A 26,432-nucleotide genomic window follows, 5' to 3' on the forward strand; every position below is an offset into this window, starting at 1 on the left:
CCTAATGCGAACACACTCACGAACACAAGTGTTCATTCTGACATGATCTCTTACCATAAGGCGTTGGAGGAGACACTGGGAAGGCTGGAGTGGGAGGGACGATGTCAGAGCTAACTGTCCGTCCTTGATAGTCCACACTGTTGGATTTATAGAGATGTCCGTGCTTTTTAAAAAGAAAGAAGTAAGAAAGAGGTATGAAAAAGGGGAGAAAAGTAAAAAGCCCATTTTTTCCCCCAAAGTCTTAAAAGGTGACAAGACACACACACAAGCAGACATCAGTCTTGTGATCTGTGTGTGGCTGCAGTCTGTGTTTTGGTGTAAACACTTGGGCCATTCATTCCACCCAGCTGTAAGACTCAGTGCAAAACTAAAAGACTGATAATAATAATAAAAATAAGAGCAAAGACAAAGAAACATCAACATTAAGATGTAGACATTGTTGCACAATCAGGATCTCTTTAACTCCTTGTCTGTAACAAAATTGAAAGTGCTACATCTAGTTTTCTTGATGTAATTGAGTAAAGCCCTGTCCACACAAGCATGGGTATTTTGGCCGTTCACTAGTGACGAATGAAGCACGTACTTTTGGAAAGAGGGCATTCATGCATTTCATGCATTTCATGCGGTTGCCATGTGGTTGCCAGCAGGTAGCATAACAACAGCAGCCACTGGAATAACCCCAGACGTGCATGTAAAAGAATGGGTCGAGTTTGACTACTGATTGGGCATATGCCTTACATTCAGAAGAAGACACCTTGACTACTTTTACTCAGGCATGCATTTTAAAATTTATAGCATGTTTCTAGGGTGATGGTGGCACGGTGGTTAGCACTGTTGCCGCACAGCAAGAAGGTCCTGAGTTACTCCGGCTTCCTCCCACCGTCCAAAGACATGGAGCTTGTGGGGATAGGTTAATTGGATAATCCAAATTGTCACTAGGTGTGAATGTGCGAATGAAAGTGAGTGCGAATGGTTGTCTGTGCCTGTGTGTTGGCCCTGCGACAGACTGGCGACCTGTCCAGGGTGTACCCCGCCTCTCGCCCTATGACAGCTGGGATAGGCTCCAGCGACCCTGAAAAGAATAAGCGGAAGCGAATGGATGGATGGTTTCTAGGGTGATTACTTCAAAGAATGTAGCTTTTTGAAAGCAGATGATTATGCATGATCCAAAGCAATGTTAGCTTTATAGCCAATTTGCTCATGCTTGTAGCTTACCCCTGCTTGACTTTGTGACCTACTGCATTAGATTTGCTGATTCTCTAGCACTGCTTATATTTTCTTTGCATTGTTTCAAATTAGCTGATGACGATTTGCTGCTTTTTGCTTAGTTCCATTGGTGATATTTTAGCTTTGCATATTACATTTATAGTAATGTGGTATGCTAACGTGATATGACCTTTGTGTCACACTAGCTGATACTATAGCTCAAATATTTTAGCTCTATTCTTGATAGTTTATCTGTTTCATTTAATGCTACATTTCTAATAACCCACTTACTATAGCTTACATCTCATTTCAGATTAAGCTCCTTAACTGAGGCTAGATCGTTGGCAGGTTTGCTGTGCTGTTATTTTATGTGTTATTTTATGTATTAAGATTTAAATAAAATTGTTTTTACAGATATATCCCAGTTTGTAGTATATATTTTACTAAAGTGAAACCTAAAAAGTGTGTTTACCTGAGAGGGCGAGGAAGGACTGTAGCCTGGGGAACTCCTTAGGCTTGGATGTCCACCCTCTCTCCATACTGGACTATGTTGACCAGCATAATCTGTAACATCAGTCACCTGCTTCTGTTGTATCCAACCTGATTGGAAAGCAAAGTGATAAAGACGGTTGAAGTTGGGGAGGGCAGTGGTGTGTGAGGAAGAAAGGGAGAGAACAGACAGTCAGTCAGATTATGATCTGAAATGCAGTCAACCACAGATTCAAATTCAGTCATGCCTTTTTCTTCTCCATTGCATATGCTTAAAGTTTTGTCTATTCTAATACAAACAACACTGAACAGTAGTTGCACTTTATTCTGACCGGTTGCAAATTAAGAAAGAAAAGATTCCTCTTTGACATGTTGCCTCTGACAAAAAGCTTCTATTAGTATACATGTAACAACAAAGCAGGGAGACTATCATAAGGGCAGAGCTTATATGACTAAGCAAGACTTCACTGTGACCAGATGGTGGAACATTGGAGCGGCTTGTCTGGAAAACATCTGCTGAAACAATCAGTTGTTCTCTTTTCAGATATGAGTGGATAGCCCCCTGAGCTGGATCTTATCTAACAACAGAAATACTTCAATGATCTTTCTCAAGAAGTACAACATTTGTTGTATGGAACTATGAAGAGAGTATAGTTGATAGCTAAAGATTCAAAAAGAACCAAAAGTCAACCAATCGATAAGGAAGTATGAGATCCCTACAATATTACTGTAACTTAAATCATCCTAAGAGCCTGCAACAGTTAGCTTAGTATTGGCCTCGCTGAGTGCACACAGCTTAGAAAAACAACTAGATACGTCCTGAGCTGACTAATCAAATGTAGACTGTATGAAGCCTCTCACCATTGGCTTATTGCTTAACGCATTCCCCTTTCCTTATGGTTAACCTTGCAGTTCCAGAAATTACATCACTTTAAGAAACAACAACATCCAACCTACGCACATCTGGATGGAGCAAAAAGGCAGCACTGCTTGGTTCTTTCAATGAACAGCTTTAAAGTCTTACAAAGTATTAGTCTTGCAAAACCTGATCTAACTCCACAGCTTTGTTCACAATGGTAGCGCTTGCCTCCCCATGTGCAAAACTCATCAGCAACCCACGCCACCAAACAACCATTCACTAGGTTCTTCTCTCATGTGTTGTAATAGAGGATTGTATCCCTGTTTTTGGTTTTTTAAATAAAATATTGTAACTATAAATCAGTTACCCAAATTTGTTGACAGATATTTAAAGTCAAAGTGGTAGTGTCACAAACTGACATTCGTGGAATGTCTACATTAAAGAACACAAAAAGTAAAAAAAAAAAGTAAGAAACAATTCCCGAGTTGGAAAAACAAAGCCAATGGTAATAGCTTCTGTCTTGACCTCTGTAAGCACTTTTCCTGATGAGTTTGTGGGCTCAGACCCCATTTCGCGTCATTGTCCTAGTGAGTCAATTCCCATAGGTTCCCATATTAAAATGTACCACTTCGAAGCATTAAAAAGCATATCTACAGCTAAAGAAAGGGGGGGGGGGGACAGAAGGATCATGGTTGTTTTCACTGAAACAGGCACTGTTAAAGTTAAATTCTATAATTTTTTATCTTTATATTTATATGTTTACATTTACAGCACTGCCTGCAGCTTGCTAACATTGCTTAGTAACACTAGTACACACTGAGTACACTCCTTCCTCTCACCACAGCATGATCCCTTCTAGGTACGAATTACAGCAGTCAGAACACTGACACTGAGTCCAGAAATCAGGGTTTTATGCTGTGGAGATTACATCAGTAGATTACACACAGTTCTATATGTTTCAACCAAAGAAGAAAAATATTTTTACATGCAATTGTGACCACAAAGTAAAGGCGGATTTTTAAAAAAAATATACTTGGGCAAATATTTTGGGATTATTGTAAGTTATAAAACAGTCTTACTCAACACAATCACCAAAACCACACCATAACATAGCAACCACAGACTGATGTGAGTCATAATACAGATATACTGTACATGAGATCACCCTGAGTTGTGGATTCATGTATAAACAGTGACAAGGAACACTGTGAGCTCAGCTTTCACTGTGAGTATTCATCATCTCAGAATCACATGAAAGCAAAGCTAAAGTGGACCAACTGAAACTAATCCAGTTACTGTCTGTCACACACCAGCGGGGCTGCCGAGGGAGCAGTGTCGAGTATCACTTCGTGCCCACCGTGTTTGTGAGAGGGCTATTCTCTTCTGAAGATGATGAGAGGGAGAAGGACAGCAAAGTGTTGTGTCGCAACTTCAAAAGCATTCCTGATTGCTCACAAGTTCCTACCTCGAAACATTTCCACAGTAATTAAGCAAGTGAAGTGTTAGTTACTGATCAAAATAGGCCCTTGAGAAAGATCAACCTCCAGCTTACTGATACACTTTATCAGCTACAAACATACGTTTTAAGAACCGATATGAACGATTTAGGAGCTGTCAACCTTGCAAGCTCTCAAGTGTTGGGGTGGTCTTACATGAACCACTGGTGGATGATAACATCACTTGTACACTTAACACCCACTGACCACAGATAGAAAATGACTACCAACTCAGTGGTTGGCTGGTAAATGCATTGAATTCTTTCCCATTCAGATTGCAAGTAATTGCGGCAACCATCTGCTCACATAGCGGTTGAGGGTGTTGCACGTTCAACCTCTGTGCAACCACTTTCAATTGCGTTACACAAAGATTTCAGAGTTAAGCATGCCAGATATAAACAAGCCAATTAAAACTTACGCACCCATCAAGTAGTCTGCTGAGTTAACCTGTGGGGATAGGGCCACATCAAAGTCTGTAACTATTTAACAACAAGTAAATCAGTAAACCTTAGTCCTAAATCTGCAATAAGACTAAACTGTCTCCTGACAAATGCATAATATCTTAACTTTATCCAAGAGCATCTGACATTCCCGACTGAATTAAAATTAAATTATGAAAAAGGATTGTTTTGATTCCTTTCACTGGCAAGAAGTCGAGTATGTCTGTAACCACACATACCTTATTCATGTAACCTTTTATTTCTGCCTCTGTATATTTCCATTCAAAATAAGACAGACTGGAGGGCAAACACATCATTGCATAGCAAGCAGTGAGGGCCTGATTTTACACTGCTTACATAGCAAGAATATGTAAGGCTGTTTAATCAAATGCTTCCTCCTTCTCGGGAAATACACTTACAAACACACCTTCTGTAAGAAATGCAGATGTAGCTCACAACCAAAGAGTGCATCGGCACTGCAGGCAGGGTTATAAAAGCTTCCATGTGTTCAGACTGAACCGAGCTTAACGATATATAAAATACAAGTTTCATCTGTCCACAAGCAATTTTCACAGGTGTGGTAATGGTAAATGAACTGAATCTTATATAGCACTTTTCTACTCAAAGCACTCTATACAACATGCCACATTCACCCAATCACACCCATTCACACCAGCACTGTCTTCGAAGTTTCTTAGTGCTTCCTAACTACCATTCAAACACATTCATACTCCAATGAACGCATTGGAGACCAATTTGGGGTTAGTATCTTGCATGCAGACTGGAGGAGCCAGGAAACCGCAAACCTTCTGATCAGTAGATGACCTGCTCTGCCTCCTGAGCTACAGCCAAAAAAATATGGTTAGAGATGCCACGCTGTAGGTGGCAATGCCTTAACCATATGTTTGTTGCAGGCCACTAGGGTCAATTCTATCCTTGTCAAGGGGAGTGCTAACCTTCTCTCTTTTCATACAACACGAACAAATGTGTATTGTATTTGCTACATCTGGCTTTTTAAAATTTGTTTTTATCCATCATTCTGACGTCCATCATTTGTACTCTGATTGCCAAGAATCTCGAGAACAATTTTATAAAATGACCTATTCTGATCAGGTTAGATGTTAAAGTCAACACTGATGCTAATCAATATTTTTCACTTTTACAGTAGTATTCGCCACACTTCTATGTGTACAATAAGTGGAATTTCCATTTATTTGTTCACAGAATATATTAAACTTAATCCTTAGGGGAACATAGTTACAACTGTGTGCTGGTCTTTCACTCCAACACACAACTGTCGACCTCTAAAATGTCCCTCTGGTGTTGGAGATATCTCGGATATAAGAGAGGAATTGCTCAAATTTGAGGCTTCCCATTCATTGATGAATGTATTACTTGTAATAGCTGATGTGCCATGCATTGTGTTTGCTTTTACCTGACTGATGAGTTCTTCCCTTGTTGCTGATGCCATTGCTGTGTAGGGAAGCAGAGCGAGTTAAGGGGGAATAGCAGGTAGGAACAGGAACAAAGGTGGGATCCAAATCCAGAATCAGCTGATTGAGCTGCTCTATGGACTCATCAATGTCTGTGGATAAAGACGCTAGCTCGTCGTCTTGACAAGCTGACGTTTGTGTGGTATTAGCAGAGTGTATGTTCTGTGTTTTATCTATGATATGTGCATCATTCTCATGCACCAGCCCTCTCTGCACTGCTTCCCTGCTGCTGAGTCCTCGAGGTGGAGTGTCTGGAGCAGCCACAGATGCAGCCAGAGGTGGTGGCCTCCCTTTCTTTATCCTGCTCGACTTCCCATCCCCATCAACTGTAATGAAGTTATCACTGACAGCAGCCTTTTGTTGCTGCTGTACCCAGGAGTGCGTCAAGTACTCACTTTGGGCTAGATTCTGAGTTTTGGGCAGATTTTCGGACGAGAGGGAGCAAATACTACTTGAGTTCGGAATGTCTAGAGCAGGAACTGCACCACTATCTGCTTCATCCTCATCATCCAATATGTCAGTCTCCCTCTCGCTGGACGAAGCCTCTCCATTGATTGTGTGTTCCAATCCAGACTCATCTCTAGTTATCTCCTCCTTTCTTCCACTAGTTGAAGCCAGCTCAGTCATGATGTCCTGAAGAGGCTGAGGAAGCTCAAAGTCCACCTCAGAGACCAGCTTCCCTGCTTGGGTGCACTTGTCCTGGTTGGCTTCTCTCTTCAGTCTGGCTCCAGTCAGCCCCTGTGAGGCAACAGACAAGCCAGAATCACTGCTGGCAGACGGGGCTCGGTCACTGCAACTACCACTGCAGGTAGTTAAAGGGAATGAAGCTCCTTCCTCACTGCTCGTCTTCCTCTGTCTGCCACTCAAAACAATGTTTCCAGGGTCCAGGGCATGGGGGGGAGCTGTGGGTAGATAAAACAGAATTATACCATCAATTTTTTAAAGCAAAATAAAAGTTATTTAGTCAGAGATAATATGACATTCATATTTCTGACTTTTTTATGCCACTGGAGTTCTTAATGTTTAACTGCCATTACAGGAGAGTACAACAGACAACTGGCTAATTACCTCTTTTGAAGCAGATTTTTTTTTTTCAAATTGCTAAACTGTATTACGTCAGCAGCACAATCAGAGGACACAGATGTGATATTTCAGCATAAAATGGTCAAAGCTGCATTCAGAAAACTGTATTTAAAGCTGAAAACAGCACCTTGGAATTGAACATATTCCTGCTACCTGTGATTCTGTGCCTGCACAACTACTGTACATGACTGATTACGCCAGACACACTCCATGGAGATAACACAGAGCCCCTTTGTGTTTGCTGGTTGATGCATGTGTCACACAAAGGACGTGTCTTTCATAGACGTCTACCTTGGGTCAGATACAACCGATAGCATGGTCACGCACACAGCTTTTCTATCCTTTAACTGGGTGTAGCAACAAGAGAATGTATTTGTCTTCCTGCAATTTCATTTAGATATAGCTTCAGAAATGGGACAAATTGCTATTTTTTGTCATATACGGTGGTTAACAAATTCATTAGACAACCTGTCATAAAAACAACAAAAAACAAATATGTTAGAAATCTGTTGAAAACCTGTGTAAAACTAATAATGACTGAATTCATGTTTTATATTTTGCACAAGTCACAAATTAGGTAAGTAAGGTTCATTCAGGTAGCGCTTTTCACAACAAAAGAGTGCTTTGCAATACAGAATGAGTGTAATTCACTTTAACAATCATTACTGGTAGTTTTTTTTTAGCATTAAAAATATTTTTTTGATTTAAGAGCTTATCCATGCTGGTGGATTAACCACTAAAGTATTTAATATAGCATCATATTATATTTTCAATACTTTAAACATACTTTTATGTATAAAATATTTATGGTTAGAACATAAAAGCAGTCTAATAAATTTGTTAAACACTGCATATCATATGACAGTAAGCTAGGTCTTTGATATTGTTATAGACCAAATGAAAATATCTGCAAATTGTATCCGTGAAACACAGAAAACTAAACAGTACTGTATGACTAAAAGAGCAAGTTATCTTCCAAAACAGGTTGCTGCACTTCGACAGGACTGCCCTGTATAGTAAGTACAACAATACGTACAGTGCATACCAGAGCTGTATGAAGATAGTCTCTTAAGTCCAGAGAGGCAATAAAACTCAAATACCAGACATGCATGGTAAACCCTCACAGCTGGTCTAATAGCTCTCTCACAGAGAGATGCACACAGTTTCCAAACATGCTGCATAACTCCACAATTTACAGAACTTCATCACTTTAATAGAAGTAAATAAATAAATAAATGAAGTCGAGCTTACTTTTTCGACTGCTAGGAGTAAACTTTCACTGGCCCCACTGCAGACTAGAAACAGGATGGAAATGCTTTGCTCAAGCCTAACCTCCGGAGTCACAGAAAGAGGAAAAGAGGAACAGATGACAAGCAGAATGGAAAGAGACACAGGGACGAGGGTAGAATGAAAAGGATGGAAGTGAAAGCAAAGTGAAAAAAGATTTAGGCTAGCTTCTCTTCTTTTTCCAGTGTTTGTAGTCCTCACTGTCTCTCAGGCTGCCACAGGAAGACAAGCAAAGAACATTCTTTCTCTTAAGGTGCTAAGAGCTCTCCAGTGTCCCCCCTCCTACTCTCTCTTTCCCCTCTCTCATGTCACTCTTGCACTCAGTCCCTGCACTATGAATCCCCGCCTTTGCCGTCAACACGTAATTCGCTCTGCTTTGCCTCCTTTTTTTTTTTGCCCTCCCCCCTGCATCCTGTCCAGGCTGCGACAGGTAGGCAGAGAGAGAGTGCACTCATGCATTTTTATGTCCAAAGGGGGAACTGGAGAGAAAGGAAACTGAAGGGTGGATCATTCACTAGACTTGCAATCACACACACACACACACACACACACACACACACACACACACACACACACACACACACACGAACACACAGGTGGAAAAGTGTGTACAACACACATAATGCACTTTCAAGGGGGAAAAACACACACACACACACCAAAAAAACAAAAACAAAAAGCAAACAAAGCATAAGGACCTTGAGCTCTCCAAATATGGAGAGGGGAATGTAAACATGGAGGCGGGCTTTGGAGAGATTGTCTGGAAAAAGGGGGATGGGGACACATTGGACAAATTGCAACCTGCAACTTGAACTTGAAGGTAGAAAGAGTGAGATAGGAGATTAGATAAAGGAGACAAGAGGAAGGGAGAGAGTACAAGAAGATGAGGAGATAAAGGGAGGAGGAGTGTGTGGGAGGGCAAAGCAGAACCGCCTGTGATTGAAAACAATGTTCTTGCAAGTGTCTGTGCGGCTAACCGGCATTGCACCTTCATTACGCTTATGTGTAACGTGTAATGGCTATTTGTTTGCATTCATGTGAGCGTGTGTCTATGTGTGTTTACATGCTGCTTGTAAAAGCTCTATCTAAATTACATGGCTGACCATGGGCAGGTTTAGCAAAACAGCTGGAACCGAAGCCTTAACCTTCCACTTACAAGTGATTGTTTCAGCTGTCTCGATTTTGAGGTCTTGTTTTGTATTGTTTATTTCCTTTATGTGAACATTTACTCCACCTAATGGAAACTTCATATAAAAAAATTTAAAAAACCCACAACCGCCTCCAAAACACACAGCTCTGGTCTGGCTGCGCTCTCAAAGATTGGCATTGCACCCGTTCCCAGGAATGTCAAAGAGGCCTTTGTGACCACAACAGTTGTAAGCTTACCATACTTACCATACCACTGATGACCAGGCAATTACCCACAAGACTGGCCACAGCAAAGGCCAAACAGACAATCTCGGGGATCTAAGGGTATTAACTACTACATAACAGCCAAAGGTACTGTAATGGAAAGGTTTCCAAAAAAGCTACAAAACACACACAGATATATAAATATTTGACATATCATCACCTTATAAAAAATTCTGGGATTGGACCTTAAAATCAAAAGATATGCTTGATGCAAATTTGGCAGGCATGGTCTCGTCCATCTCCAGATTGCTTGGAAGAACTATGTTCCTTGGACCACTTTCTTAATTGCATTTTCAGCACAACCTTCAGACAGCAAACATCACCTTCTCTTTCAAATTGAGATAAATATTATTTAAAGGGTATCTCTGATATATTCCAGTAGTTTTCAGTAAATGTCAATAAAATACTTTTCTAGTCCATTTTTGATATCAACAAATCAGGACACCATACATTTGTCTCTTGGGGAAAAGGCTCTTGGCAGGAATATGGCATACAGGGGGGTCTCTATTTTGCTATCTGCGCCTCACATGGTAGAGGCGCAGATAGCCATAAAAGGATTACAAGGACACAATTTAAGAGTATGGGCTGTGTTAAAAGCTGGAGATGCAAAAGGATATAATATTGAAGGGGAGTTCATCGAAGTCAGAGAAGTTTTCTTTTAAAAAAGTAACAAGACAAAGTTACACCATTCCATTTGGATAAGCAAGGCCACCAGTCCTTGCCCAGTGAAATCTAACACTGGACATTACTTAAAAACACATTAAATGAAAGTGATCACTTTCGTTTAATCTCAAACAGGATATTTTCATAAAGCTCCTGAGATACTTGCATACTGTTTTAAATTACTGTTAGTAGCTGTAATTGTGGCTGCAGTTGGCTGCTGTCGAGGGAAGCTGGCTTAACTCTGGCTGAATACAGAGCTACTGCAATCACTTTTTAAAACCCTGTCCTTCCCTAGTAGGCTACTTGAGCATTACTATAATGCTTGCTCTAGTAAAGGGTTATTTCACCAATTGTAAGCTTTTATTTTGCATTTCTTTTTCAACGCAAAATATTCTTTACAGTCTTTGCTATTGCTATTGGTGTGGCTGTATTTAGGAGGTAGAGCAGGTTATCTACTAATCAGAAGGTTGGTGGTTTGATCATTGGCTGCTCCAGTCTACCTTCCAAAGTGTCCCAAAGCAAAATACTGAACCACAAAGCGCTTTCTGCTGTGTCCATTGGAGTGTGAATGCTCTACTTGGGTGTAGAAACAAGGGCTTGTACAAAGGTGTGTGAATGGGTGAATAATATAAATCACAAATTCTCACTTTGGACAAAGTTAACCCAGATATTTTTTATGCTTTATACTGGTCTGCTTTATTTCACCAAAAGCCTCCACCAAGAGCACGATATAGAGGGATTATGTAATCCTAGATTTTGTAACATTGGACAGGGTGGCTGTAAAGCAGGTAGTAAAGCTATCTGTGTGCCCATATGGAAATTGCATCTTTACTGGTTCACTACCTGCTTAGATGTGTGTAACGTTTTTTTTTAAATGTATTTATTTTTACTTTTATTTTGCGACCGTTTCTCTATCACAGACTTTATTGTTTTTTTTCTTGTTGTATTTATATATACTATGTTAAAGCAGTGAAGACAAGCTAATCTATCTCCCCAAAGGGGTATTCAGATAAAATGTTATCCTGTTCAACCCTGGCTAATAATAAATTCAGAGGAAGTACAGAAATTCAAATAACAGGAAAAGAAATTGAAAGAAGGAGAAGAATGTGGGGGAATTTCTGATTAAGAAATATTAAAATACACCTCACCTGTTTCTAGACAAGATGTGTCCTGATAAGAGTCTCGTCTAACCAAAGGGTCCAAGGTGTCATAGTCCACTGTCACAGAGCGTCCATTGTGCCACAGCTCTCTGCCTGCACATGACAAACAGCGCTGGTCAGGAGTCAGTGAAACAACAACAAGACACACAAACACTGGTGTTAGGCAAACCTGCAGCAAATCTGATTCAAATATTGCTGTGAGCCTTATTTTGGGTTTGACTCTGATTTCTATCAGCTCATTAAGATCTGTGTGTCTGGATGTGTGTGTTTGTGAGTCCGGCTGTATGAATTTCCTGTGTGCACAGTATCTACAATCTGAATTCCTGTCAGATGTGTGTGTGTGATAACTCTGTGTATTGCTTCCTGTTGAGAGGAAAGGAGTGTGACTACAGTTGATGATGGCCAGTTTGGCCGGTGTGGTGTCCAACACTGCCCCCACCTGGCTGACCGATCATTTCATTCACAGGCAATGTGTCAGAGTGTGTTATTCTTCAGTTTGACTCCTGTCTTGTCTGCTTGAATTAAAGACACATTGAAGCCTGGTGCAGCCTTTTAATCCAAATAATATGAATATAGTCTTGCTGCATCAATTAGAGAGGCTACATGTTTGGATTTTTCAAGGTTTTTCACCAAACAAGAAAATAAAAGTCAGAATATCTGAGGGGTATCACAGAGAGACAAAAAACAGTTCATACTCACATTCACTCCTATGGCCAATTTAAAATAATCAATTGACCTAACCGCCCAACATAAAAGTCAGTATAAGATATTGTATAAAATCTTTATTCCTCAACACAGTCTGAACTCCCTTAGGCAAGCTTGGGTATAATTTCGTTAAGTAGTCTTCTGAAGTAGTTCTCTGGGCATCTTGAAGGGCATTACCAAGCTCTTCTTTGGATCTTCGGTTCACTTTCAAGTGATAATGTTGAGGTCCAGGCTCTGGGGAGGCCAATCTATGACTGACAGTGTTGCATTGGGTGATTTTCTATCCAGGTATGCTTTTACTGCACTGGCAATGTGTTTGGGGTCACTGTCATGAATCTGAATTCCAAAAGGACCTGTTGCCACTTATTTTCACTTAAAAGAAAAGTGGCCAAAATCCAAAGAAAAGTTGGAGCGCTATTACTGAAAACCATTTTAAAACTTAGAACAAAGTCCAAATGTTGCCATTAGGTTGCTGACTGACCAGCCTGTAAGCCAAGCCAACTGAAGTTACGTTATGATAGACATATTTCAGTGCTTAAAGATGGGTGTGATAAGTGACATTTTGGGGCATATCATTGCTGGTATGATTGCCATAGAAACACCCCCAAAAAAGATCTAGCATAGTTTTTATTATCCATTACCATGAGCAAAGCTAGCAATCCTTTACTAACTGTACAGCACAGCACAGAGCTCATTTTCTGTTTCATTTCCTCTTGGAACATGTTTATAATGTGATTTGATCAGCTAACTGCAGCTCTGGAGCAAATGACTAAACATAGTTTGTTTGGCTGGCAGCGCTGATGCTTGAAAAACTGAAAATGAAAACTCTAAAAGGTTATCTATATGTCATCAAGGGCTACACAACAATCAAACAGATTACAAGTAGGCGTGTTGTATAGCTGGTTGCAATACTTGTCTAAGTGTCTTGTTTTATCATCACCATTGGATTTCATCTTATGTGTCAAAATGTGAGACTTTGCAGGAACGCTTGGAAGTATACATTTAATGTAGTCCTTATGCTAGAGTTTAAGTTGTTTAAGTTGTTCCCTCAGTGCTTTTTCTGTGTGGCCCTTCAGGTTATTCATTCTATAAAGTTCTTGTCTCTGTCTATCTCTATTTCACTTCCTCTTTTATTTAGGTAGTCTTCTGTCTTGCATTTTTTGCTTCTTTTGCATCACTGTTTTGATTAATTTCAACCCTGCCTGGTTCCTTTAATTGTGTATTTATAGCCAATTTCTGTTGTTCTTTTTCAGATCATCTGTTAAGCTCTCCTCATCTGCTCCCTGTTCTCTGCAGAATTTTGGATTTTGACTTTTCCCTCTGTGGACATTTGCTTTACTGTATTACAGACTTAATTAAAGGCTAGTTTTTGGTTTAATCTGCTGGTTACCGCATTACCACATTTGCATTCTTCTGATTCCACACTTCATGACAGCTCACAAACACATATACAAAAGCAAAGAGCTGTTACACAACAAAATGCACAATCAATACAAAGATTACTCATTTTTAGTAATTTAAACATTAAAAATGTAACAATACAGAGTTACTATCTAACTTAACATGGCAACTCTCATCAATATGTTCTTTGTAAATTTCCATTATTTTATTACTTTTATTGGTAATATATGAAAAAAGCATATCACAGTAGAGTATATGTTTCTTTTTTTTTTCTTTTTTTTGGATTATCAATTTAATTCAAGTGTTAAGCTGTATGCTGACCCCAGACAAGCAGCTATCACCTAAACTCAAACAGGTAACAGGTAGCAGTAGGACTTTGTTGCTACCATTTCCAGTACAGTCGCTGTGAGGATGGCTGTGAAGTTCTCTTTGTGCTGCTTTTCAACTTTGCTGTTGGGGTTTGTGTTGATATATAAACACTAAAAGAAAGACCTTGTGTGTCCTCATCCTCAGGATAGAGATTTGTGTCAGTGTGTGGGACTCTAGCATAACTTTTGTACTGTTAACTAATAATTATACAACGGTGCATTTCATGTCCTGTTATAGAGTAACACTAAAGTAGTGTAAGAAATGACTTTCTCCAGGAAGCAACTGAATAATTTAACACATAATTACACATTAGTTAGTAATAATTAGTAAATAATTATTACTACAATAATAACTAATGTGTAATGTGCACTTATTTGGAGTAATGACTCCGAGACCGAGACTGACTCTGGATCTGGCATTAACAATCTAATCTAATCTTTTCTGTATCTTATTGTGTTATTACTGATTTAAAGAGTAGCAGGACATATTTTCTCATAGCTAGTGTGGTGATATGCAGTGTGTTCTGTGACCTGAATTATAAATGCCAGTAATAAAGGCTGCAATCCAATACTATTTAAAAAAAAAAAAAAAAAAAAAAACTTCCTCTGTTTCTGTAAGACACCAAATATTTCATCTCACTTTCTCCATCACTAGGCCAGTGAGATTTAAAAGACTGCAGCAAACAGTGAACAAGGAGCTGGTGATGCTAATGTTATTGGTGCTGTTCCAGAATTATTCAACTCCAAATTTGGAGTAAGGATGAGTTGCAAAGTTGCTTAAAGGCACACGGAAACTGTGGGCAAGCTAACGTGATATAGCATCTATTTATTTGTGAAACCCATTGCAAGGGTACAAGCTGAGCCAGTATATATATTTAAAAAAAAGGCAAATGTGGTTTGGCAATTAAATCAGTGCAGGTGAGCTTGACTTGACTTGATCTAACAGTATGCTTGACTTCTAGGAATCTGTGTATGAGTAATGCTTTCATATGAGTAATTCCTTCTACCCTGACACTAATACCCATGTGCGGTACTGACCCACTATGTCTATGCTCTTCTAGGGCAACTGTCATGCAGCGTTAACTTGGCACTAGTACATTCGTGAGTCAGATCAAGTCTTATATGAAGAAGAAATCTTTTGCTTGAGACCTGCAAATACATTTCTTTTAAGATACAGTACAATGTATCTTGGTATATTGCTTTATATTTTCCTTCCAAGGAGCCAAAGTGCTCTAGAGCAATAGTTTTCCAGGCATCTGAAAGCCTTAGAACGTTTTTAGAAGAAAGTCTGACTCATTGGTGGAGGCTCTGTCATGGTTTGGAGCTGCATTTCAGCCAGTGGTGTTGAAGATTCTGACAACACCGATGGAAATAAGAAAAAAGAAAAGCACCAGCTGTTTTTGATCAACCATCCAGTATCATCTGAAAAGCATCTGATTGGCAACAGCTTAGTTTTTCAGCACAACAATGATCCCAAACACACTGCCAGTGGAGTAAAAGCATACCTGGATAGAAAAACTGAATATTCTCAGTCATGAACTGGCCTCCCCAGGCTGGCCTCCCCACACTGCTTCGATAATGTACTTCCAAATTATCGAAGCAGTGTGGGCTCATCTCGACAGAGAACAGAAGTCAGCCAACATTCAAAGAAGAGCTTTGAATGTCCTTGAAGAGGATAACTATTCCTGAAGACTACTTAAGAAATTACACCCAAGAGCCTAAGAGAGCTCAGGCTGCGTTGAAGAATAAGCTGTCATAGCAAATATTAATTTTCAAGCTTATTATATTTGCACAAACTCGGTTTTTTTCCTCATATCCTGTATTTCCATACTTGTGCAAATATTTCAATAAAGTGCTGAATCTTTTTTCTATTTCGTAAAAAAATATAAAGGAATGAGGAGTGGATCAGGAGTTTTGAACAGTACTGTAGTTATTCTACAAATGGCAGCTGACAAACGATCTGCTTTTAATGAGTGGTGGAGTATATAAAAATGTTTTATGTTTCTAAACAGGATCAAAAGACTTTAGCTGGCTCAATGAGAATTCTTAATATCCACCAGAAACTGCAACACCTGCATCATATTTTAACCAAAATTATGATTATGCATATACAAGCTTTACTGAAGAACACATCAAAGGACAGTTTTTTGTGAGAAACAGCCTACCTGCAATTTTTTCAGGACTTTCAGAAAATAGCAGCTCTACTTTTCCATCTTCTGGGAACCAGGCATCTGGAATGTTAAGGGAGAAATCAGAGAGCTGGACAGTTAACTTGGCATTCTGTGCATATTTCCATGTGTCCTTCACACCTGCGGAGCTGATAGGATTCCAGGGTTAGTTCAGGTAGATGGAGAGCAGACTGGCTGATAGATTTATTAGTTACTGATTAAGCTTGATAGTGGTGCGGCACTAAGACAGCACCTGGCAGTGTGTAGGCTGAGGTAGCAGGTCATAAATACCTTCTCTGGCACAGTCAAGGTCCGCCTTTGAGAAAGTGAGGGCGTGTCCAGATATGAGGCCAGTGTGAAACTGGAGCCGGAAGACGACCTGACGACTGGCTGACCGGCTGTTTTTGTCATAACAAACCACCTACAAACAGACAGTGAGACGATAATAAAAACACATAAAAAATAAAACATGACTGTTCATTTTTTTTGTAAAGAGTTTTTTACAAATTACATTTAAAATTCAGGCAGATTAAAACAAAGATAGGTTTGAATGGTCAATTCTGTTTAACTTGTCCTGTTGGTGCTCAAGTAAAAAAATGTGCACTCATGCATACATGCAGATGCACAAATAAACCATATATATACATATAACTGCAAGTGTAATATTTAAATAATGCAACACAGATGTGTCCTCCAATTACAGAAATGTTTATTACTATTAGTAGTAGTAGTAATAGTGCCGGAGGGTTTAGACATGGGGCTAGATATTCAAAAATCAGTCCACAGGGGAGCATTCAATTCAGATGAAAAGTTTTAATAAACTTTTCATTCATGAAAGTTCATATTTCTTGAAGAATGAAAAATTCAAAATCAACACATGTTCAAAAATTGTTTACAAAATTAAACAATAGCTCCTTACTCTTGTGTAAACATCTGCTCATCAGTTAGCTGATAAAAATCTAAATATACAGAGTATCACAGCTCACCATGATGTCCCCTTTGAGCAGCTGAGCGGGCTGAAGCACAATGTAGAGGCGATCTGTCTCAGCTGCATTAACATGGCTGAGATGAACATGAGATGCACATATTAGTACCTTATGCTTTATGTAAGCTCCACAGTTACTGTGTTTACTGTGTGTAAATGATGTATTTCTTACTAAATTGGAGATGTGCAAACAGCTTGTAGACTTTGGTAGACCCTCAAGAACAGGAAACATCCTGAGACAACATCAACAGAGATATTATAATTCAAGTTAAACAGGGTAGTTTAAGAAAACTTTGACTAAAGATAGACAGATAAAGCAAGTTCACAACAACAGTGACTCCAAGGCACTTTATATAGCAAGGTAAAGACTTAGACCGTCACTTTTCAAGCACTTCACAGTGGACAGTGGACAGCAACAGTCTTTGGTGTACAGGCTGGGCACACAGCCTTACACTAGGAACACTCAGAGAACCCTATCCATTTACTGAATTTTTTTCTGTTACAATAACATGCAAGGCTCACCTTGGTTTTCACTACCTTGCTGAATTTTGAAATTGTGTCATGTTATGTGTAAAGATCTGATCGAGGTGTTGAGGATCTCTAGATTAAAACAATGGGTATCTTGCTAGGCTCATAAAGGCTCAAATCACATCTCTCCTTCCTCTACATTGCAAGGAAATGTCACAAACTGCAGTTGGTGAAATAACCACTTGAGGCTCGCTCCAAAACAAAAAATCCATAGATTTTCATGTCAAAATGGCTGAAATAAACAGACTGGTATAAAAAAGGTTTTGATTTCTATGACTACTTTTTCACTTTCAATGTTTATTTAGCTCACCTGTTTTAATTTTAATAAGCCATTAAGCTATGCACAAGTTTACCTTGTTGAGTTGTACATTCAGTTTTTTGGGGTGTGTCTTAAGTCTGTTTTTAATCAGCTAATATCTGCGTCCCATAATCTTATAGTGAACTACAAATGTGCTTTGCTAGCCCAGCTATCCCAGGTTAAATATATGGTCACAACTAATTGACAAAAAAAGAAAAAAAAGAGAAAAAAAATCAGGATTGCATGAGTTAAAATGCCAAACCTGTTTGTGCTGCTTACCTCCATCTGGTCTTAGTTTGGGGAGACTATAAAGAACAACACAGAGCAGGAAAGATGGAGAAGGAGACATCTTTAGTCTGCCTTTCAATATGCTGCCCAGCATCCATACATACCTGAAAAAGCAGAAAGAAAGTCTGTATCTATAATATTATTAGAAATGGAAGAGGGTATAGTTAGATTTTCACTGAATTCCCTGGTTCCATTGGTTCACAGTAGCTTTATTATGTTAACTGTTTCACAAAACGGTCAATCAGGTGATCAATGAGCATGCGATCTGAGGTCAATGGCAGATGTTTTGGTCACAGAGCAGAGGTTTAGAGTTGAACCACAGTTGAACTTTGACCTCCAGGAATCAGTCATGTAAATCTTTACCGTTTCTGCGAAGGGGTCATAAGAGCAGAGAGCGTGTCATTGTAGAACCTCCTCATGGCAAAATGGTCGAGGGAAAGGTCTGCACTGAGAGACAGACACATTTTTAGATAATGTTCTAGTGTTTCATGTTGATGTATATATATATGTATAAGAGTGAGGTGTTCAAGTATGGAACACATGCACTGTCAACGTGTCTGAAGTTTCCTCTTTTTCTGCATGTTTTTAGTGATTTGCCTCAAATTGAACTTTCCCAACATGCCATAATAAGATGTGGCAAAACAAGGACATCATTTTAATAGTTCAGCTGTGGACCATAAAATCACACATAAGCTATAGGATGATGCTATGGAGGCTCTTGTGTTTGTTCAGAGTTGGTGTAAATGTATTCACTGGTATCCAACAGAAACAGGATCCCTGCCCAAAAATCAAACATAATCACAGTTCAAAGTCTCTACTGTCAGCCGTGCTGCCCTTTGCCTGGTGGAGACACGCAGCAGATCAGCCACTATTCCCTCTGTCTATTGTTCAGTCAGCACTCTTTGATCTGCAAACATGTCCAGCACTAAATGTCACTACTGGCGCAATACTTCACAACTCCATTTCCTGCACTTTGATGTAATCAGAGATAACATTAGCAACATGTGAAGTCCAGAGCCTGAAAGGTTTTTTGGACACAACAACATATGAAAATATTATTTTTGCATCACTCCGAGAAGTCCATTTTATGAGAATTTAGGATGAATCCTTTGCAAAACTTCAATATCTGTATCAAAATGTAAGGTTATACTCCCAAGAAGAGAAGAGGCCTGTGTTTAGGCCTGATTCCAAATTTTAAAAGACAGTTTATTGATCCAGCTATCCGTGCATAGTTTCTTGATTTATTTCAGAACATAAGATGTGAGTGAGTTCAGCAGCCAAACACCAAAATGAAACAAAAAAGTTCATACTAACACTGCTGCAGAAGGTCTCAAAAATGTTTTAAACCTGCTTAGTTTCACCCTTCTCTCTAGTTCATCCAAAAACCAACTTAAGGTTTGATCCTGGAGATGTGTAACACTTCTCTCATATAAAGCCTAGACCGGTGTTGGGCAACCAAGCCTTTGGAGAACTTCAGGACATGTTGAGGAGGTTGTTTAGCCATTTGAATCAGCTGTGTTGGATCAAGAACACATCTAAAACCTGCAGGACACCGGCCCTCGAGGCCTGGAGTTGCCCACCCCTGGCCTATTATCTTGCTGTAGGATGAACTTCTTTGAAAAACCTTGAAAACTGACAGCGGGCTACATTTTATAAACAAATATGGCCTGAACCCAGTATGATGACTAGGGTGATCTAGATCCCTTTATATTAACTCCACCCCAAGGAGACTAGTGTAAGATGAGACCTAAGCCATGTGATATTGCTTTGTTTTACATAATGGAAGTGCAGTTATTTAGTCCCTATGCACAACCAATATCCAGCATAGCAGAAACTTTCCCTGCTGTTTAAAAAATCAGTGTTACCTGGCTGAGCTGGAGGTAAAGTGAATGTAGGATGCCACCAAAACTCCAAGTCGACCTTTTCCTCCCTGTTAGGAACAGTCAAAAGATCAGGATAAATAAAGTTTAGGTGCTTACGTACATCGCATAAATGCCTTTAGAGAACATGCCAGTGTCTCTGACTACAATGATGTTTACCCTGCAGTGTAACACGAGGACATGCTTTAGATGGGCGTTCAGCCAGTTCTCTATCGCTGTGCACACACCGATGATCTGATCCAGGCTGGGAGCCAAGAGATCCACCCATCCCGTGTCCAAAACCTGACGGAAAAAGCCCCACTTGCGCTATAGTACCCGCTTACAGTTTTACATTGTGACATTTAAACTGAGTGTATTAGAATTACCTTGTGGTTGATTCTGCTCACAGTGTCATGCTTTCGGGAGAGGTTGATGAGCTGAAAAAAGGGTTGTTTGCATGAGATAAAATAAAGAAATCACTTCTGCTGGTTGCATACAAGATTTTTCTGTGGTTTAACATTTATTAACTAACATTTAACCTGAATGTTTGCATCTAGGTATGAAGAACATGATGATTAGGGAAGCAAGGTCAAGTAAGGAACTTTTATAACATTTATCCTAATATAGAGATATATGTAACTTATAAAACATATCCAGTCATTCAAGGACAGAAAACAAAGACTTCCAAACATAAGACAAATTATACTACAACGAAAGGAAGAGTGTAATGAGAAAAAAATGATAAACTAAATAAAATGTTTTAAGTTTCTCATAGTATGCATTTGATTTGTGTTATGTGGTTGTTTTGATGCTTTCCATATTGTTTTGGAATAAAGAAATTAGTAAAACAACTGAATGTACGAATGGGAAGCTTCATAATTGTTTAAATTATATTTAATTTTTTTTTATAAAAGCAGGCCACTGTCTCTCAAATCTCTGAATCAATTTGGTTTGCTTTTCAATTACCTTTAAAAATAAAATTTCTCTAGCTATCTTTATTTCATCTACTTGTCTCACCATGTAGTTTTGTCCATGCTTGGACTGCAGCATGGGAATAATCTCCCATAGGTTCTGCAGATAGATCTCCTCTGGACACCCGGGAGGGGAGTATATGGTGATGATACGTTCAGTGATGTAGGTCAGATCCATTCTATGTGCTTCCTCCATAGTTGGTTTCAGTCACACAGGTGCCTGCAAAGACCCAAGTAGTGATACAGGGGGTGAAAAAAAGAATAGCTGAAGAAAATTTAGAGAAGTGAGACTTGCTTGTGTCACATTGGTTGCGCTTCTGCATTTCAGCTTACACAGCATGGGACTGAGTTCAAATGCGATCAGTCTTACAAAGCCTTTTTACATGATGTGTTGCTAAAACAAAGCGAGGTCATGGACAACCAAAATCTTAGTCACCGGAAGCCTTACTGATCTTGCAACCACAGAAGAGTTAACAATGAGCCACAAACACCAAATCTTAACCTCATTACTCATCAGCACTAAACCTGAAAACACTGATTCTGACAAGACATGGAAAATATGGCTGAGCTGTTTTCAGTCTCATGACTGGAACAGCTTGACAAAGGTCTTTTTTTAAAGTTTTAAGCATTACTGGCCCTATATTTTGAAAAAAGAAAAGTCACATCAGCAGGAACTTTTTGACTAGCTATGCTACTTTGTTTTCTGTTCCGTTATTTAGCTGACAAAGTCAGTCATTTCACTCAGTTTCTTTTTAAAATAGGAACAAGTGGGTACTAAAAATGATAATTCTAGAAAGACAGTAGCACCTCTTAGAGTTTTTAAACATGTTGATATCAATTTCAAGTGTATAAATAAATGTTTTGAAACTGATGCGATTTACTACTAAAAATGCTTTTAGCTAACTAACACTTCACTGTGTGGACAGCAACTAATATTCATACTATATTACACATGTAACATTAGTATAAAATGTAGAAGTAGCTTTCTGTCCTTAATAACATGCTTTAGATATTTACTTTTGACACCATTTGTAGACCATATATGATGTTAACAACTCAGCAAGTCACATATCAAAATTCTGTCACATTAATGCAAATATTGTAATAAGTTATAGAATTCTTCATCACTTAAAGTTATTGACAGTGATATAGTGGATAAGTGGATATAACCTGTAGTTACAAAAAGGCAGCTTCCATCTTCTCTGACCTCAGTAAATATTTTAAGTTTATGGGTTTTGCTGTTACTTTCAGGTCAAAGAGAGAACATTATGTCAATTTTCATGAATTTCCAAGAATTTCAGAGAAGAATCATCCTTGACATGCTCAACCAATGAATGTGCCGTTTCATAGAACTCATCACCCCTCGTTTAAAAGTTTGAAATTGCTCAATTCAAGGCTTTAAAATGGATCTTCCCAAACCACAGGGTCATGTCACAGGCGCCATGTTGATCTTATTTATATTTGGAACACAAGCTGTCTAGAAGTCCAACAGCGACAAAAAAAGGCTACTATCTTGTCATATTTACAATTCAGTAACTATTAGATAGTGATACTAGGTTGGGTTCACCAAATGTAGACATGGCGAGGTGAACTGTAGCCTGACATTTACTAGGAATAGATGGCTAATTTTGCTAGTTAGTAGCCCAATGCTAATTATGTTATGTCTTTATTTTGTTTATAACAGTGCTGCAGCTGACACAACAAAACAAAAATGTGCAAAATATATATAAAAAAATATATATAAAAAATATATAAAAACATGTTAAAAGCAACAGCAGAGAGGTATCGTTTGACTGTTGGTTTAAAGTGTAAAATAATATGTTTATATATATATAATATGTTTATTGTCAGTTGTGAAAGTGTGAAAAGTTAAGCTGAAAAGCTGCACATACAAAATTATATTAAAATTAGAACAAAGAAATAAAAGGTCTACCCTTTAAAATCCATAGGATAGTCTATAGGATAATCTAGCCTTCCGTTCAAAAAATTTTTTTTATGTTTTTCCACACAATATAATTTGAGATCCGAAACAATGTGATTTCTTTGCCCAATCTTAAATCCAGATAATTCTGTGTTTTCAGAGGGGTTATATGAGTATATGGAGCATGGAAATTACATTCATGCCCATGTATATCTACAGGAGTGATACCCACACACAGTAGAAGAGAAATTAGTGTGACAAGAGCAGTGGTTGACCTGCTTTTATCTTGACCATGTGACCACAGCAAAGTAAACAGAGACAGGCATTTTCATTGAAACAACATACAGGAATAATCTACTGCAGCAGCAGCCTGCGTCAGTAAAGGAACTACATTTTTTTTAATTTAGCTGCCAAAAATTAAGCTCTAAATTATGTTGTGTGTCCAAGAACTGAGTCAAAAAAAAAGTCTTCAGGACATTTTGGAGAATGTTAGTTTTTTTATTATTATTATGTTGTCTCCAACTTTGAGTGTAGTAAGCAAAAAAGACTGGCAAAGGACCAGGATTTGCTTTTACACATCTGTGCTCAGGGACCCGTTGGCCTCAGAATGCACGCATACATATACAGCGTGGTGGTTTAAATCTTAACTGTCTGTGAACTGGACTTGTTGCACTGCTGTTTTCGAGTGAGCCCTTTCTGACAGGGTTGGGTAAACAATCTTAATGACTGACTGCTCTCCAGTGATGTATTTCTGGGCTGTTTTTCCAATGTTTTAAGACTGCTGCAATCTAAATTTGTCCGCGCTCCGCCTGTGGAAGCAAAACAAACGGAAGTGTGCGACTTAACCACACACATGCATATACACATGTTGCCATAGGGAGCCCAAACTGGTCACAATTACAGCCTCTCTTTCCCCTTTTAAAGGAAGGCATTTCAAAATGGATTAGCCATCTTTATTTCTCTATTTTTCTCCTCACAAGCGAAAGACTTCCCTCTTAAATGCAGAAGGAGCAGAGCCAGGGTTTGATTTGTTAACTCAGCCAAACGGGCTGTTTGAAATTGAAAGTGTTTGCACAAAATACCACAAGTGAAATTGACAGCGATGTCCAACCATGGTTGTGGTGGTCAGGATCTATTGTCCAATCCTGTGCTCTCCGTTAAATTCGCCTTTATCCCGAGCTTTAAGCTAATCTCCCTTTAGTCCAACTGATCTCCACAGAGATTTTTTTATTTTCTTACACATTGTCCCACCCCAACCCAGAGATACACTGAATTGAATCCTGCAGCAACATTTGTATCAAAATCATGTCAATTCACTCAAAGGAATTCTCAAAGCAAGTGTTAGCAATGGAAATGAGTGGAATTATTACAGCCCCACTGGCAATGTAGGCAAGATTTTAAGACTTAATATAAGATTAAATGACTTAAGACAGACTAAAGCCCAGTGGAAACACGTCTCCTGTTCAGTGTCTTAATGTGTCAGTGGGTTAATCTTTGCATCTGCGTGGGAGTGGTAATCCTAGCCCCCCGTTTTGAATTTACCATCCATCACATGCTACCACTAAAGAGATTTGGACCAGCATCAGAGGCTACTGGATTTCAAGGAAAGCTTTCAAGCGGGAAAGCAGGGTGCTGGCTAACACTGCCGCACACTTACTGTAACATGTTAAGAGAGAACAGGAACAGGCTTACCTCGGCCTCTGGTGCTGCAAACAAGAAGTCAAATGTACAGCCTGATGAGTGAAAGTCTGTGTACATATGTGTGTGTGTGTGTGCGTGTGAGAGAGAGACTTCACAGGAGGTGGGAGGAGGGAGGAATGGAGAGCAAGAGAGAGCGTGATAAACTGCACTGTTACAGCACTGCTTGCACTTTGCCCTCTGTTGGACTGCAGTGTGACTTCACTGTGTGTCCACCCCTGTTTGCGAAAAAGACAGCTGGAACAATCCAATCACAGTACTCTTAAAAAAACAGCGAGCAACACACATGGGAGCTGACAAAAATGTTTGTTCGAAGTTATCTCCACTCCAGGGTAACTCTATTCAAATCTACTGCATAATCTCCCAACATTTCAATGTTAACTATTCACATTTTTTAAACTACAGAGTGGAGAAACACAGTCCTCTAAGATATGATTTACCTTGTAACTTCACTTCTTAAATTGTTGCTTGTATGGTTTATGTCTGCCAAGCCCTTTGAACCTTCATGTGTGATAATGGGTTATACAAATAAACTGAGTTAGGTTGATTTGACTTGTAAAACTCAATAGTTGGTGAAAAATGACTGTTTTGCATACAGTTGAACAGTTGCAATGTTAAATCTAATGTATGCAAGACCCACCACTAGATAAATAGCACAATGTTTTAGCACTGATGTGGCTACTTCAGTGGATGCTTACATTTTACTGCAATAGCATTTTAAACACATATTTTTGGTGCTATGGGACACTAACAAATTTATTTCTATAGCCAGTTTCATACAGATTAAATACATTTCATAGTGCTTTACCAGAGACTGATCACTGATCGTTATGGTAAATCGGGGTTAGGAGGACAATATGTATAATGAAAAAAAGAGTACAACGACTATAACAATATCTCAATAATAACGTCCATTTTCCACTAGATGGCGCCAGATGACGGGTTATTGATTAATAAGACCCGTACGGCATTTAACACAAATATCATCGACAGAACAATTATGAGTGTGTTGAAGAATTAAAGATCATTAATACCAGTAAAAAGATACTTTTACTGTTGAAAATTAACACGCCGGGTGTGTTAAAATCAACTAATGTAGCTACAGTTTATCAGCCAGTTTTCACTGGCTCCTACGAAGCGGATCGTAAAGTGAATTAGATGAAAACATTTCTGCAAATCATATAAGAACTGCAACTGGCAATCAATTCCCCTCTTTGTCCGTCTGCTGATTGTATTCTTTTGGATAGTCTTCAAAATATTGTCAAATCCTTTAATCCTTAGCTTGTTTTGTACAAAGCCCCAAACATATAATAGATTTACAAATATTTACTTCTAAAAATAATTTCATCTCCATATTGTATTAGACTAAAAAAAAAAGACTACATAAAGCCAAGTAAATATTTCGTAATTTCAGGAGTAAAGGTTTAGGGTGTGGTGCAGAGCTTTAACTGTCAGGTCTTTTTGTTCCTTAAAAGCCAGCGTTGGGGGGAAAAGGATTTTCCCCGTTATTTTAACTACGTTGACTGATCGTGAAGCTTTTCGTACGTTTACTGGGAAAATTCCGAGCATTCTGGTAGCAAGCGAATGTATCATAATTCATATCCGATGAGACCCCGCCCTGTCCACGGTGTGCCTCTGACCATTCGTAAGCAG

The 26,432-nt window shown here is 38.9% G+C and overlaps 1 protein-coding gene and 1 non-coding gene across 4 annotated transcripts in view; both read right to left on the reverse strand.

Annotated features, from left to right (window-relative positions):
* The window catches only part of LOC146499029 (tensin-3-like), a 51,647-nt gene extending 25,393 nt beyond the window's left edge, over positions 1-26,254 (reverse strand). For 2 of the 3 annotated variants that reach the window (XM_085137125.1, XM_085137123.1), the window contains exons 1-15: positions 24,774-26,254; positions 21,207-21,380; positions 20,576-20,626; positions 20,370-20,492; positions 20,196-20,260; positions 18,694-18,777; positions 18,322-18,434; positions 17,389-17,449; positions 17,218-17,293; positions 16,523-16,652; positions 16,229-16,294; positions 11,578-11,682; positions 5,926-6,885; positions 1,679-1,806; positions 55-163 (exon numbers count right to left, since the gene is read on the reverse strand). In XM_085137125.1, the coding sequence (XP_084993251.1) occupies positions 55-163; positions 1,679-1,806; positions 5,926-6,885; positions 11,578-11,682; positions 16,229-16,294; positions 16,523-16,652; positions 17,218-17,293; positions 17,389-17,449; positions 18,322-18,434; positions 18,694-18,777; positions 20,196-20,260; positions 20,370-20,492; positions 20,576-20,626; positions 21,207-21,356 (2,221 nt within the window). In that variant the 5' untranslated portion in view covers positions 21,357-21,380; positions 24,774-26,254. Of the gene's footprint in view, positions 1-54; positions 164-1,678; positions 1,807-5,925; positions 6,886-11,577; positions 11,683-16,228; positions 16,295-16,522; positions 16,653-17,217; positions 17,294-17,388; positions 17,450-18,321; positions 18,435-18,693; positions 18,778-20,195; positions 20,261-20,369; positions 20,493-20,575; positions 20,627-21,206; positions 21,381-24,773 lie in introns of those variants that run through there. The other variant, XM_085137126.1, reaches the window with a different exon arrangement.
* Positions 5,341-5,468, reverse strand: LOC146499030 (U6atac minor spliceosomal RNA). Its single transcript, XR_014870460.1, has one exon. It is a non-coding gene; the product is annotated as a U6atac minor spliceosomal RNA (small nuclear RNA).
* Positions 26,255-26,432: the final 178 nt, after the last annotated feature.

Source organism: Neolamprologus multifasciatus, chromosome 17, assembly GCF_963576455.1.
Source record: "Neolamprologus multifasciatus chromosome 17, fNeoMul1.2, whole genome shotgun sequence".
Lineage (NCBI taxonomy): Eukaryota > Metazoa > Chordata > Actinopteri > Cichliformes > Cichlidae > Neolamprologus > Neolamprologus multifasciatus.